A 16,302-nucleotide genomic window follows, 5' to 3' on the forward strand; every position below is an offset into this window, starting at 1 on the left:
GCTGCCTTTCTGGTGGCACCACAGCTACAAACAACTTGTACAGTCGAAGGAGCTAAATTTAGTGAGTGCAAAGCAAATCTAGCCACATGAAAAAGGAAGTTTTTTCACTTGATTGAAGCTCCTGATTATAGCCCATCATAATTACAGATCTCTGTTAATAGGACTCATTTCCAGAGTAAGGAGAAGGGTTCTTCAAGCACCCATCTCCAAAGGAGTCTAAAAGCACCAAGAGCAGATATTTCACTGCTGATACAAAATGTGCTCCTCTTTACCAGCACGTATCAGCTGCAACTATTTTTAAATTGGTTTGGGTCTGTTCCATTTGGGGTTTGGGAGGCAAATGGATGAGCTCAAGTGGATATAATCTGTCAGAGCAATGCTTAGCTAATCTATTTTCTCAGAGGGATTTTTTTGCATGATTGGTGGGATAATGTTTGGGATGCATTCTAAATTCAGTCCTCTGGCCAGGCCCTCTCCTTGTCAGGACACCAGGAATGATGCCTTGGCTGGGCAGAGCTGCAGACGGAGGCTGCAGCCAATTTGTGCCTGATTATTCATTCAGGAGGAAATGGGACAGCAGTGATGGAGAGCTGGAACATCCTGTCCTTCTTTAGAGAAAAAATTCTCCCAGAAAAATCTTGTTTCTCACCTCTTCCAAATGCAGAGCCCCCATCACACCAGCACGGAGCACTGCCAGCCTTTGGAGTGAGGGGAAATGGAAGGGGATGGAATAAATGGAAACAACAGAAAAATAAAAATGGCATTAAAAACCTGCAGTGGAGCTGTTTAGCATGCTCAAGGCTTTGCTCTGGTGCTATGGCCAGTGAGCCACATCTTCTGCCCAACTCTCATCCAGAATTTCGCAAGGACAAGGTGTCCCAATGTCCCCACAAGGACTCACCAGGAGCCAGGCACTCTCTACTGCTCTGTGTTTGCAGCTGCACAGGTAAGGCAGCTCACAGATTTATTCCATTTACCCCATTCCATTTATTTAAGGCAGGCTCACAGTGCTTATTCCATTTATCTTATTTTTTTATAATTTCTAGAAGGTTCTTTTCCATGCAAGGTGTCTGCACAGCAGCTCTGTCATTTTTGTCAGTGATGCTAAAGGACTAGATGGCTTTGACTAAGTTAAAAAAATCCTTATAAAATTTGAAAGTTTCCTGTTTCCTCTGCAAGGTTCCAGCTGGGAAAAGGATTTTGTGGGACATGTGTCCTGCCTGCTCCCTGTCAGTCCCATGCCCCTGGGAATCTGGATGCATCACAACCACGTGCCTTTGGGAAGCCAGAGTCCCTCCTGGATCCCTGGTGACAATTCTCCAGGTTTCCACCCATCCGAGAGGTTTTGCTGTCCCAAAAGCACCTCTGAAAGCAGAAGGGCCCAGGATTGTTGGACACCTTCCCACACCCACAAATAACCCAGACATAAAATTGGTTGTATCCCAAAGGAGCCAAGAGCGTCACAAACAAGAAGAGAAAACTGGAAACTTGACAGAAAAATGGGCTCTACCTGCAGGAGAGAGCAGGAACTGAAAACTGAAGCAGAGACTTTACTTATCATACATTTAATACTGATTCTCTAAGTAATCTGTGACTCAAAAATAATATAATTTTGCTTACATTAAAAGCAAATTAATAGATCCTGTGAAGCACAAGGTCAGTCACAAAGAATAGCAATGAAAGTCAATTTAGTCTTGTTCAAGTCTGCAAATAACTCCTGCCACTTATTGCTCTGAAATCAACACGTTTCCTGTCAGACTTTATTCTTGATCAACTGTACTTCAGATCTTGTACCATTTGCAGTTTCTTGGTGATTGTTGACTGGTTTTTTCCCCAGAGGAATAAACCACATTGAAGCTCTGAGAGTAAAAAAAACCAACCCCACACTAAAACTGCGTTGTATAGAAAACATATATTTACACAATATAAATTTGAAAGGAAATTAATTTCCTATTTCATTACAAGGTGATTCACCCACCACATTGATTTCTAATCAGCCTGTTTGTGTACCTTATAAAATCACCACCATTTTCTGTGAAATTGGTATTAAATCATCACATCGGAAGGCATTATCTTCCTAATCCTATGACTGAGAGTACAAAGAAAACTCACATTAAAACAAAATGTGCCTGAAGTAATTGGTTTACACCAACTCATGTGAAAACAAAAGCTCCCATCAGGAAAACATGCTCCCTGAGAATATTCCCTGAAAAGTGCTAACACCACAGCCCCACCAGCACATCAATCAGCTCCAAGGTGTGATGGCTTCACCTCAGCAGGGTGACAGAGGAGGAAAAGGAGCCCAACACTCTCCAATCATTCATTGTGCCAACATATTAAAGAAAAAAAAAAGGAAAAAAGAGTCCTAAAATGCTCAGCCAAGAAGCAATATTTATAAACCCTGATGAAAACACAATGGAGCACCTTGCAGGAAACACTGATTTTTAAAGCCTGCACTTTTGGGAGGAGCTGGAGTTATCCCCACAAGTGAATTTTCTTAAGCCAGGACAAGATTTGTGCAGAATAAGAACATGAACATAAGATAAATAACATAAAGGAAAATTCTATGCAAGGCAATAGGAAAAATATTTGTTGCATCACAGCAAGTTCAAAATCTAATTTACTGATTTGTATACCAGCAAGAAGGAAAAAAAAAACAAAAAAAAAACAAAAAAACAAAATGTATGAAATGATATTATAGTAACAAAGCTTCCAAGTGATTTCAGACTGACTAAAAGCTTGCAGTGAATATTGATTCCAACAGGAATTGGTGGAATCTGCAATTACCAAACTGAAGGCAAAGGAGGCCAGGATGAAGGAGGTGTTTATTACCATGGGCTCTGTCACTTGAGGAAATGGGACAAATCAAAGAGGTGAAATGCCATGAAAATGAAGAAATAGAATTTAAACTTTTAGCTGTCAAGGGAATAACTTGTGCAGCAGGACTCTTTATTTATCCATCTCCTTTTCCTCTGGCCATTTGTTGCTGGGGCAAAAACCCCTTTCCTTGACAGGAAATAAGGAAGAAGGGAGGGAGCTGCTGGTGCGCAGTGCAGCCACAATTCCAGCTCACTGGGAGGGGACGAGATCTGTCCCAGAACATTTATCCCACATTTATTCTGTGCCTCCAACACCTGTGTCCCTCTGCAGGGAATCCACCTTTCCTCTGGCAATCAGGGCACCAAATCCCACCAATTCCCACAGATTTGGGTACATGGCAGAGGGAGAAGATGGCCCTGTTCCCATCCCTGCCCCCAAATCCCCTCTTCTGCTCCCAGATCCTCCTCATCTTCTCCCAAATCCCCTCTTCTTCTTCCAGATCCCCTCTCCAGCTCCCAAATCCCCCAACCCTGCTCCCAAATTCCCCTCATCGACTCCCAAAGTCCCCTCTTCTGCTCCCAGATCCTCCTCTTCTTCTCCCAAATCCCCTCTTCTTCTTCCAAATTCCTTCTTCTTCCAAATCCCCTCTTCTGCTCCAAAATCCCCTCTTCTGCCCCAAATCCCCTCTTTCTTGGCAGCTGACTCCATTCCACCCCTCACAACTCCCAAAAAAAGGAGATTTCATTCAAACCCAGCTTTTTTTGGCAAGCCAAGCCCCTGGTGCCGCTGGCAGGAGGAGCAGGGTGGGATGAGGGGCTGTCCCAGGCTTTGCACAGCCCAGCCTTGCCTAATCACAGTTATTTCAATTATGAAGTCAGCTGCTAATTTAGGGAGAAAAGCTGTTTTTGTACCTCTCATTCTACACAACTCCAATGGCAAGTGATGTGTGAAGATCATTACTTTCTGCTAATTACCACCCCTAGAAGCACAGACAATTAACTGCATCATCCATTATCCCTAATAATTATTATTTACACAGTAAATAAGATGGACACTATAGGTTGGGGTTTTTTCCCTGCCTAATTTATCCTGAGAAAATGCTTACCAAGGGCTTTAGAGAAAGTTTGAAATATGTTGGGGGGGATTTTTTGGGTGATGTCTTGCTTATATTTAGAAAGATTCTCTGGCCTGCATTGTCTGTTCCCATCCATAATTTATAGCTGCTTACACAGTTGTGTAACACTGGGAACAAAATACAAAAAAAAAATCTGATTAAATATAAATTTACCTAAAGTAGGAATTGTTTTCCCAAGGAAATAAAACCTCTTACAAAATATACAGATTTTTGATCATCAGTTCAATCAATTTTCAAACATATCAACCAAATTTTTCATTTTAAATGGCTCAAATGCACCATTTAGCTGGAGATACAGACATTTTAACCCTGTCACCTGAGCTCTTCAAAAAGAAGATTTTCACAAATTTCCAGTCCAAACGAATGTGCTGGAAGCAGCCAATAAATGACTTGCAGCACTATCCAGAAGCTGTTTGATTCCTGGGATGCCTTCCCTGATCTAAAGCCACCCTGAAAATCACACAGGGCATCAGAGGCAGAAAAAGAAGCCCAAAACATTAAAATCATTCATTGTCCCAATATATTTTGTTTAAAAAAGAAAGAAAGAAAAAAAAAAGAAATGCTCAGACAACAAGAAGCAATATTTATAAATCCAGATGAAAATCCTGTGGAGCATCTTGCAGGAAACAGTGATTTTTTAATCACTTAAATTTAAATTTAAGTGATTTAAAAATCAGTGTTTCCTGCAAGTTTTTAAAAGTGATTTCTAAAGCCCCATAAGTGAACCTGATTTTCTGCTAAGCAGATTTTCCTCTGCGTTTCTCCTGGTATCCCATTTTTAGTAATTTATTGTACCCCTAGGGCTGCAGGATCCAAACTGTAAAACCTGGAGCAGTTCCATGAGTTGCCCCAGATTCCCTTGGTGGTTTTTTTCAGACAGGGAATGAAATGAGGATCCTTGAATTTCTCCACCAGTTCCTCCCAGTACATTTTTCTGAGCCATTTTCTGGATGGCTTTAATTACACAAGGAGAGGATTTTAGGACTCCAAGTGTGTTCCACGTTGCAGGAAGGTGACTCCAGCCTGTTTCTCCTCCCTCACCCAAAACCAAGGGTACCAATGAGCTGGTCCAGTGCCATTAGAAGGGCTAAGATGAAAAAAAATTAATATTTCTTACTGTTTACTGATTTCCTGTATTATGATGTGAGGATAAACCTTGGACAGACCTATCCTTCCATAAAATACCTGTCAAACAGCACTTCTCCTCCTCACCAGCCTTAAAACACAAATTATGAAATCGTGACAGGGTGTCTGAAGGGAGAATTTGCTTTTGAGCATTGCCTGAGGAAAGCAAGGAGAGATAAACAAACATTCTGAAGGATGGTCACTGCTGAATTGTCACCACAATTCCCCCAAGCCTTTCTGTACCAACACTGGCACTGCAAAGCTCCCCGTGGACAGAGCTTGGATTTGTGGAGCACATGGTGCAGAAAAGCAGAGAAAAGCACACTGTAAATAGAGGAGGACAGTGTGAGAACTCCTGCAGACTCTTCTGCTGCCAATTCAGAATTTCCTTTCCTTTCCTTTCCTTTCCTTTCCTTTCCTTTCCTTTCCTTTCCTTTCCTTTCCTTTCCTTTCCTTTCCTTTCCTTTCCTTTCCTTTCCTTCCCTTCCCTTCCCTTCCCTTCCCTTCCCTTCCCTTCCCTTCCCTTCCCTTCCCTTCCCTTCCCTTCCCTTCCCTTCCCTTCCCTTCCCTTCCCTTCCCTTCCCTTCCCTTCCCTTCCCTTCCCTTCCCTTCCCTTCCCTTCCCTTCCTTTTCCTTTCCTCCCCTTTCCTTTTTCCTTCCCTTTCCCCTTCCCCTCCATTCCTTTTTTCCTTCATTTTTTCCTTCCATTCCTTTTTCCCCTTTCCTTTTTCCTTCCCTTCCCTCTTCCCTTTCTTTTTCCTTCCCTTTTTCCTTCCCATTTCCCTTCCCTCCCTTTTTTCCTCCCCTTTCCTTACCAGTTCTCCCTTTCCCCACTCAATTCACCCTCCCTGCAATTCTGTTTTTCCTTTTCCCATCAACTCTTCTGCTCCCACAGCTCTGGCCAGGCAGGTCAGCCTGGACTGGCCACTTGACCCCCTAATAAATAAATAACTGGTTTTTTCCAAACACTTCCAATCAACAGCTGGAGCTGCCACTTGTGCCTTGATGTCAGTGGCAGAAGGAAAAAACAGAATTTAGGCCATGCCAGAGACTCTATTGTCATTGAAATGATCATAAATGAAAGCTTTCTTCAATCTATCCTTACTATTTTTTTTACCACTTTTGTGCCCATTTCTGTCCTCATATTTTGTGTCTGGAGGGTTTTTTTAAGTATTTATTTTGATTTATTTTTAAAGTATTTGTTTATTTTATTTATTTTTAGGTATTTATTTTACTTTAAGTATTTATCATTTTTAGCAGCAGTGGGGGAACTGAACTGGATGAAATAAGAGATGGCTTGAACCTTTATGTGCAGCAAAAAATAAATAGGAAAATCATCTGTACTTTAACACAAGAAACAAAGGGCTCGAGAATAGGTTTTAAGCAAACCCTACCTGTGAATAAAAATATCCTTGCAATTCCATATGCCAAAATAACTCAAAAAGGCAGTTTGGAGGTCAAAAGCTGTTTTCTTATGGTTCTCCTTGGAATAAAAAGGGGAATTCTAGTGACACATAATGGCAATTTCATTTAGCAGAGAGCCCCTGGCAGACAGCTCTGCTGCTGTAGCCTCAGGCCACAGAAACTCCCTGATTTTCTGCTGATAGGTGTGGCCTAATCTGATCTGATGTGTTTGATCTTTTTTAAAAATGAAATTTAAAAATCCCTTTCCTAAGCACTCAGGGTCTCCGTTCTTCCTTTCTATTTGCAAAGCAAACCTCCAAATAAATGCAGAAACATATATATATTTATATATATATATATATATATAAAGGTAGCTAGATAAAGGAAAGTCAGATAAGATTAGGGAGCCACAAGCAACCACTGTTTAAAAAGTGATATTTCAATTCTCCTTCCCATCACTAGCAACTTTACACATTAATGTGGGGGAAATGTATGGAAAAATCCATAAATATACCTGTTGCACCTCAAGTTTTGAAATTGTTTGGTAGGAAACTTCCAAATACCCATATTCTCCAAAAAAGTTTAAAGTTGGTTTTGTTTTTTTTTCCAGAAGACCTTACTATATTGAAATTGTTGGAATTATGAATGGTAAAAGGAAATGCCAGGAATTTTCTGTTGGCTAAATAATATAAATATGTAATTATTGGGACAATTTTTTATCACATTAAACAAATTTTAAAAAGTCAAGATAATTCAAGTATTTGATGAGTAAAATTCAGTCTTTGAATAAAAAACTAAATAAATCTCAAAGAAAGAAGCATATTTTGCACTTTGCACACCTTCTCAAAGGCTGTTCCTGACAGGAACATTGTGTCTCCCAGCAATCAGAGAGCTGTTCTTGCTTGGCATGCAAATATATTCTCCCAAATAAAAAGAACTTTCACCTGGCTACCACATCCATGTTCCCAATACCAGCAATAGATTTGCATCAGTCCTTTCAAAGCAGCAAGATTGTGCTAAAACCTTATTTTTCCTCCTTTTACCATTTAACTTTTGTAGAATGTCATTGCTTCTTATGGCTTTTATATATTATGAGTGTCTGATATATTATCATCTACCTGCTCTGCCTTTCAGCTGCAATAAAATTGTCTCTACTCTTTGTGTTTTATTTTATTTTCCCCTTTAGGTTTTATCCAACAATGACCCTTTTTGTCCCAAAAGCTTTCCCAGCTCACATTCACAACTTGATTAATATTTACTAACATATAGATCAACATATTTTTATTATATTTCCTCTGGGGAAAGGGAGAGAATGAGGAAGGGAGTGAATGTTTTTCACTTTCCTGTGACCTGTCTTCCTTTGGTTCAAGTTTTGTCACCACATCCTGCCACGCTCTGTGCAAATGCACCAAATCACAGCCAGAACAGCCCTAAAAATTCAGATATTCACCCAGCACAGGCAAAAGGAGCCTTTTATCCCTCACACCCATCAAGCAGCAAATGGAAAGTCGGTGTTAGATCCTCACACTAACAGCTCCAGCTGGGACTTTTCCACTGGTGCTGAAAATCCCTCAGCTAAACCCTAATTGTGGTGTCTTCTTAATCAGGCACATCACGCCCAGCCAGGAAATTAAAAGAAGAAATTCCTTTCTAATTAAATCTGGAATTATGAAAGTGAGAGCTGCACAGGAAAGTTGAAATCAGTGGTTTTGATGTTTGGAGTCTCTGTTTCATCACTGCTCCTTGGCATCCAAAATCAATGTGCTCCTGCCCCAAGTGCAATCAAAGCATTCCCAAAATGCAGATTTTGCTCTCAGAGTCTTTGCAGTCCCCACCAGAGCTCACAGGAAGAAATGCACAAAGCCTGAATTTATTTCCATATGGAAACAGGAATATTGAACACAAAAGTTTGCTGGAGAACAGCTTCACACAAATAGCAGAAAAGTTGCTCCGAAGCTGAAGGGATGCAAAATCAGTTCACCCAGCAACTTAATCTTGGAAAGCAATAAAAAGAGTTATATTTAATGATGCTATTGTTCAGTTGGAATAATTTGTGTTTAATTTCTCAGGGAAATTCAAATCTTTTATGCCAAGCACTGATATTATTCCCTTTTTATATTTTTATCAATGGTTCAGTTGCCCCTTAATCAAAAGACAATGCAAGAGGGAATATTTCTCATTCAGCAGAGCATCTTGACTAATTTTATGGTCCCATATGTGATCCCTCTGAACAGAAGTTCATACAAAGAGCAATTTACAGCACACACGTAGCTGGAGAGCTAAAAATAGAATATGCAAAACTCAGTCTTGGCAACAGAACTCTTCCAATGCCCTTTGGGTTTCAGCTGATATTCACAATTTGATTAAACATGCTCCAAGAACGAGTGCACGAGCATGCATTCTACATTAGCAGGAAGGAAAAGAATTCTGTCTATTTATCCTGGAAACAACTCCCTCAGGTGTTTTTTACTGTATTTATTTGGGATGCAAAATGGGCTATGGAACAATATCTTGTATCTTAAAGGTCAACTTGTTATAAACTGTGAATAAAATGAAATCCCCTGAGATTGAAGCTGTGGTTCTTATGGAGTCCATATTGCAAATCTTTAGCTCATAAGATCTAAAAGATCTCCATTAATTTTAAACAGATAAGTTCAGGCAGTCACTGATCTGCATCCAGAGGATTTCACTCCTTTATCAGTTTAGAATCAGTCTCTGTGCAAAGCTAAAAAATCACTGAAATGCTGAAATATTGACTCTTTTTAATAGGCACATAGAACTAATTCCAATAAGAAGAAATGAAGCCAAGTCAGAGGAAAAACAAATTATATTGAGACCATTTTAGAGCTAGTATTGACCAGAAATGTTTCAGTAAACCACATGAAAAAGACAGATTATTGAACTTAATATTGAAATGTGGAAGGTCTGATGATTTCCCATTTACTCTGGGATTCAGAGGGGTCAACTGGCGTGGAAGCTGAGCAGAAACACTTTGATCTCAAAATGAACAGCAAAATATAAAACTCTGTATAAGCCTCTGCCAGTCACACCTGACTGAAGAACTGACCCCCTGCCTGCCCTGCTGCTCCCTGGGAAGGAGGAAACTTCTTCTGGCACTGGGAATGTTCTCCCAAAGCCTTCCCAAAGTCAAACTCTGTGCCTTGTCCTGATCCTGGCTGTTCAGGGTGTTTTATTCTCTTTCTCCAGGAGGAGCACCTGAGCTGACTTAGGCTGTAACAATATTTAAATAACCAAGGTGTATATTCCTCTCCCCAGCAATCAAATATTACATTTGTGAAAGCAGGCATTACCCAGCAAAAGCAAACTGTTCTTGCTGGTTTGGAAATGCACAAATGAAATTTAAGGAGCTGCTGCCATAAAATATCCACTCTGAGTTATCACATATGATTTGTTTTCTCTGATTGCATTTTAAGAAACCACTTTTAAAACAAACATCAAGTGCATGTCTGCCTTTATTCTGCAGCTCAGCACACCTATAAAAAGGACAATACACGTATTCATAAACTAGAAAGAAAAAAAATCTATTTGTTCAGCAACGTTAACATTCAGCTTGACCTTTCAAAGAACAAATCTATTGGAATTGCAAAAATTTTCAGTCTCTTAATTAGGTCTGTACAAAAGAATCAGATGAAATCAAATGCCACAAGCAAACAGGATATTTTCCATTCTGGCCTCCTGTACAGAGTGAATAAAATACTTCAGGAGGTAACTCACCTGAAACCATTATGAATAAAAGTCATTAACCTCACTCATTTAACCAACTCAATTTGTCCTCTTTGAGCATTAATTGAAATTTCTTAGACACAAAAAAAAAAACATTTTACACATATGAAGACTCAGTGGAAACCAGATGTGTTACCAACACATTTATGTTCCCAAATTTATCTGCATCAAAATTGGACTACCCCAATCTAATGACAGCCGAAGTTTTTTAAATGTCTCGTGGCCATGCACTCTTAAATAAATCCCTGTCCTTGAAAAAAAACAATAAAATATACAGTTTTTAAAGCGCCTGTTCTCATTTTGAGGACCTCAACAGTACTTAATGCTTCATAATCAACAACAAGATGTTAAAGAATTAACATTTCTCAAAAAAAAAAAAAAAAAAAAAAAAAAAAAAAAAAAAAAAAAAAAAAAACCAAACAATTACACCTCCTTCTGCTGATGCCTCAGGTTTTGGCTTTTATTTTTTTCACAATCTGTGCTGCTTTAGTGTGTGGGTCTGAGCTTCACATCAGGGGATGGTGAGCTCCCTGCACAGAGCAGGGAGACAAAACAATTCCTGCTCCAGCTGGGCACCAAGGACAAATGATCCAAATCTCAGCCCCAAGAGCACAAACCCCGTGGGCTGCAGAGAGAAAAACAAGCAGGATGGGACTGCAGGGGCTGCAGCTGGAACTGGACAATGAACTGCAGTGTGCACATGGAGCAGAGCTGATCCCAGGGAGAGACCCCGGGAGCGCTCGTGCGTTTTGGGACCATTTGGGTTCATCTTGGGTGCAGCCCTGGCTGGGCTCTTGTGCTGCCCAAGGGCATCCATTGAGGAGATCCTTCTAATAAATCCCTGCTTTATTCTTTAATTCCACTGAGTCTCTGTTCTAGCTCAACCTTCCCAAGGCATCACTGCTAGGCCACACTTAACAGCCCCCCGCAAAAAAGGCACCTACTCACCAGAATTTTTGTCGTGTAAGCACTGTTGATAGCAATCGCATTGACCAGCAGCTCCATGGTTTTGGCAGGGATGGAGTCAGGGTCGGGGATCTCCTTGTAGTGGACGTCGCCCACGTAGGCCTGCACCACGGTCATGCGGTTGGTGGTCAGCGTGCCCGTCTTGTCCGAGCAGATGGCCGTGGCGTTGCCCATGGTCTCGCAGGCGTCCAGGTGCCGCACCAGGTTGTTGTCCCTCATCATTTTCTGAGGGGGAAACCCACCAAAACCCAAGTAAGAAATCTTTTGATGTCAGCCTTGACAGGTTTTTAGTAATAAAAAGGAAAGCAGCCCATGGTTAGTCCTGCTGGTGAGAACGTGATGTTCTCTAGAGCAGAGTTTGGTCCAATAACCCCAAATTTCAGTTACAGACAACGAAGCTGTGCCTATCCCTGAGGTAATTTTGCCTTTGATAAACTAAAAGAGTTGCATCGCTTTCCTGCAGTAGGTTTGCATTTTAAGGAATAGCTGGAACAGGTTGTTGTCCCTCATCATTTTCTGAGGGGAAAACCTACCAAAACTCAAGTAAGAAATGCTTCGATGCCAGCTTTTGAGGTTTTTAGTCACAAAAAGGAAAGCAGCCCATGGTTAGTCCTGCTGGTGAGAACTTGAAGTTCCCTAAAGCAGAGATTTGGTGGGGGCTAATAACCTCAAACCCCAGTTACAGACAGCAAAGCTGTGCCTATCCCTGAGGTAATTTTGCCTTTGATAAACTTTTAAAAGAGTTGCGTCATTTTCCTGCAGTAGGTTTGCATTTTAAGGAATAGCTGGAAGAGCAAAGATGAACCAAAGGAACTAGAGATTTTTAATTATTGTTATAGGAAACATTTGGGATTTTTTCTTAACACTGCTTGGAATGCCAGGACATTATCTGGCAGCACACAGATGGACCACGCATTTTGGAGGTAAAGCAAAAGAGAAAGGGTATCAGAGGAAGGACATCAGGAAAATGAGAAAACATTTTCAAAGCAGCTACATTCTTCATTAGCAAAGCCCCATCTTTCAGACTTCCTCCTTTTTCCTAATAATTGTGATATTTGACTACACAGAAGCCAAAAGATTCCTACCTAAACTTCCCAAGGTAATTTGTTTACATGCTAAATGGAAATCAACTTTACACCATCTTCATCTAAGATTCCCAGAATGTTTAAATCATCTAATTAAATTGCTCAAGTAATCCTGAAGTCCAGGACGTTAATCCTCTTTAATTTCCTAATAGAACCATTTACATTGACTTCAAAGGACTGCAACTGCATTTAAGAAAAGTACATGAAAGCTTCAGTGAAACTCTTAATTTCTTTGAGAAGCTCCAATTTCTCTGAGAAGTGTTCCTGAAAACTTCAAATCCTTGTCAAAACTTTGTATAGTTGCACAAGAAAATTTGAATACAAAATTATTCTATATCAAAAGACTGGACTATTTTCAGAGTACATTCTGCTCAATAAATTCCTGGTTCCTTGCAAATTAAGTAGGTATTTCTACTGCTTGATATTCCTGCACTGTGCAGTTTTAAGGAGTGTGCTGGAAGATGTATTTGCATTTTTGTTAGAAATACTTTCAATATAAGTGTTCTTTAAAGCAATTTCATTAATATTTTGAGTACATAATTTTCAGACCATTTTTCATTCCATCTGATAAAACCTGAGGACCAACTCAGTGGTGAACTCAAGCAAACAGCACTTTTCTCCCTGGATTATTTTGAATGTCTCTTACCTTTACGGAATAAGCCAGAGAAATAGTGACAGCAAGTGGGAGTCCCTCAGGAACAGCAACCACGAGCACAGTAACACCAATAATGAAGAATTTAACAAAATACTGAACGTAGACAGGAGTGCACTCAGGCAACCACTGCTTCTTGTTGACCACAAAGGTGTCAATGGCAAAATACAGTACCAAGATGATGACAGTGATGGCAGACATCACCAGACCTGGGAGGAGAAATCACCAGTTACCATAAACCCAAACAGCGCTGAGAACACAAGCAATTAGAAATTGGGATTTGATAGGAAATTCTTTCTTTGTGATGTTTTTCACCAGTACCAATAACAAGGATAAACGGTACATTGAAGAAAAAACATTGCCACAATATATTTACAGAGCACAGGGAGTTCTAGGGAATTCATTTTTAAGCCTTTACAACTTCCCAGGCAGTGCAGGAGTTCTGCTGTCACTTAAGCTAAGCTTATTCAATTTAGCACATTACTTTGCCTGGTACAACATTTATCTGTCCTTTTAACCCCCACCTTTTACAAATTACTTGTCTATCCATATTTAAACACCTTTCTTCTAAGTAAGTATATCTTTAGAGGCTTAAGCAAAGGAGCCTCCCATGTTGCTGAATAAAATAGTGTAGAAAAGCCCTACGAGTGATTCTGAGTGAATATAAAGAGGAAATAATGCAGAATTATCCACAGGACAGTTTTTCACTGGGTTTCTTTAAAATGTGGCTAATACTGGTGTCCCCCAACCTGTCCCTTTTCAGGAACATCTGCAGAGTGTGTATTTTCATGAGCAAAGGTTCCAAAAAGACAGAGTCACCAATAAATATTTCACAGAATTGACAATATGTCCCAAACATTCCATCCACTCTCCCAATGGCACAGACTGCTGGGATAGCAATGGGATAGCACTCCTGTTCCACAGTTTTGTCCCTGGGTTTGAGTACACAAATAAAATTTCCATTATAGCCTGAGCTTTGCCTTGCTCTGACAGTCCTGTCTGTTGGGTTTGTGTGAAGGAGTTAAGCCTGTATTTTGGAATAAATTAATTTCTCCCTAATGAGATCATAGAGTAGAAGGAGAATGCTGTGAATTTCATGTCTTGACTGCAGTTCTTAAAAATTTGGTAAAGCTGAAGGATGCTAAGGTTGACAGGAAACAGATGAGTCAGGGAGATCACTCTGTGCCAGAGGATAAAGGAAAAATCGTTCAAATATTGTACAGGCAAATACTCCTGACAAGGCAAGACATCCCCATAAGTTGCTCAACACCAAAGAAAAACCAAATGAGACAATGATTAATTAATTTAATTCCCGTTCCTTGCCACATTCTGGTCAGAAATCCCTACACAATTATTTCAAGAGTGAGGTTCACGTGCCAGAGCAGAAGTCAAGGCGGTGCTGAAAGATATTTAATCCAAGGAATTAATCATCAGGGGAAACAAAGGAGAGAGGCTGGAGGAATATGAATGGGGGCAAGGCATGAAATTAGATATCAGGGATGATAATCCTGGATTTGGTCACACTCTGCTCAGGCAAAGGGAAATGGCATCGTGGGGTTATGTGATGAACTCCTGTGATGAACTCACAGAGGGATGGGAAGGGAAAAACCAGACTGGGGGAGAAGGCTGAGGGACATGGAACAGAAGTAAAGGGATCTTGTAGGGCCTCCACCAAGGAGCTGAGATCAAAATCTCTTTATTACCATGATAAAAGCAAACCTAAGGAACTTTAGGCCCTTATGGAAGATTTCCACTCTCTGCCCACATGTTGGAGAAGTGCTGCTTCCAACACCAGGGGCCAGATGGTTCTGGATACACGAGTCCAAAGATGTGTCATGCTTGGGGAGAAGGCAGGAATGTGGATATTTGGGGAGAAAGAATGATTTCAGAATCCATGAGAGGGAAATACTGTGTGAGTGATATTTTGAGATGGTATTAGAGATTCTGAAACTGTGTACTCACAAGTTCTGAGGGGAGAGGAAATTAAATACGTAATTACTGCACTTGGGAATATTAACTCTGAGAAAAGCTGCATTTCATTTTGATTCAAATATTCATTACAATCCAAGTTGCCCAAAGCTCCTTGGCAGTCAAAGCTGATTTTTAGGAGAATAAAAGATCTTCAGCACCACATACTCTCCTTAGAACAGCTTTGTGATGACCCATTTCCAAATCTTGCAGTAAAAAAGGGCCTGTCCCTTTTCAGAACCATTTGCTTTGCAGCTCTTTGCCCCCTGTGACCCAGAGGGCTTTGGTGTCACCCAGCCATACCTGCTTTGCCAATCTGCACTGCCAGCTTGGTCAGCTTTCCCTGCAGGACGGATTTTTCTTTCTTGTGCATGTTGGATTTCTTCTTGTCCTTGTCGTCTCCCTCTCCCCCTTCTGCGCTCTTCAGCGGCTGCATCTCCATGGCAGCAGCCCCGTCCTGCTGCTTGGCTGATAATGCAGAACAAAACTGTTACTCCAGAGCTTTATCCCTTCCTTCTCCGTGCTCATCCTCTCTGAACCCAGCCAGCATCGCAGGGGCTGCCTGGGACAATCCCTGCCAGGGACACCCTTGGCTCCATGGAGAGCCAGCAGGGCTCTGCAGGACACAGCTGTGCCAGCACACCCCTCAGGACACGTGGGGATTTGGGCTGGAAAGCCCTGATGGGGTTTTTCCCTCATTTTTACCCCCACTTGTGACGCTCTGGGCCATACACATATATGCCACTGAATGACTTGCAGGTGACTTGGCAGGTGACAGCACCAGCACGGCAGGATTCCCTGGAACAGCAGAGCTCAGGCGCTTTGACAGATCCACATTCCTCTGGATTTTGGGATGCCTCTTAGAGTGCAATGCATATTTCCAATGCAAACATTTTGAAGGCAAAGTGGTTGCAGAGGTGGCCCATGTGTCACCTCTCTGGGCTGCAGGGGCACCTCAGTGACCAGGGGACCACACTCTGCCATCCACCATTCCAGAAAATCCCTCAGTCATAAAGTTTCCTCAGCATTCCATGATCAAGGTACTCAGCCCTTGGTGGTGGCATCACCATTCCCCCACAAAACCCACACACAGTTTCAGGGCTGAACCCTCCTTTCCTGACAGAATGCCAGCAGAAGGAAACTTTATTTTTACCTGTTTCTGAAAGGCAATGACATTGCAGTGGATATATGTGCATGTGTCTGGTTTGTACTGAGCACAATAAATAAAATAGGATGAGATGAAACAGCTTTGCTTTCATGAAGAGATTGTACAAGACTGTGCTTGTTTGACCTGGAAATCTAATTTATCTATCTAGCCTGAATGCTTATTATTTAATAGCATTTTATTTGGTACTTCTGTACCATGAACCCCTGAGTTTGTCTATCCAGTTTCTGAGCCATCA

The 16,302-nt window shown here is 41.0% G+C and overlaps 1 protein-coding gene across 15 annotated transcripts in view; it reads right to left on the reverse strand.

Moving 5' to 3' along the window:
- ATP2B2 (ATPase plasma membrane Ca2+ transporting 2) overlaps nt 1–16,302 on the reverse strand; it is a 391,446-nt gene that overhangs the window by 61,557 nt on the left and 313,587 nt on the right. For all 15 annotated transcript variants that reach the window (XM_064432245.1, XM_064432232.1, XM_064432231.1 and 12 more), the window contains 3 exons: nt 15,203–15,367; nt 12,926–13,140; nt 11,177–11,419 (listed from right to left, as the gene is read on the reverse strand). In XM_064432245.1, coding sequence (XP_064288315.1) covers nt 11,177–11,419; nt 12,926–13,140; nt 15,203–15,367 — 623 coding nt within the window. The remainder of the gene's footprint in view (nt 1–11,176; nt 11,420–12,925; nt 13,141–15,202; nt 15,368–16,302) is intronic.

The sequence above is a fragment of the Passer domesticus genome, chromosome 9 (genome assembly GCF_036417665.1).
Source record: "Passer domesticus isolate bPasDom1 chromosome 9, bPasDom1.hap1, whole genome shotgun sequence".
NCBI classification, from domain to species: Eukaryota; Metazoa; Chordata; class Aves; order Passeriformes; family Passeridae; genus Passer; species Passer domesticus.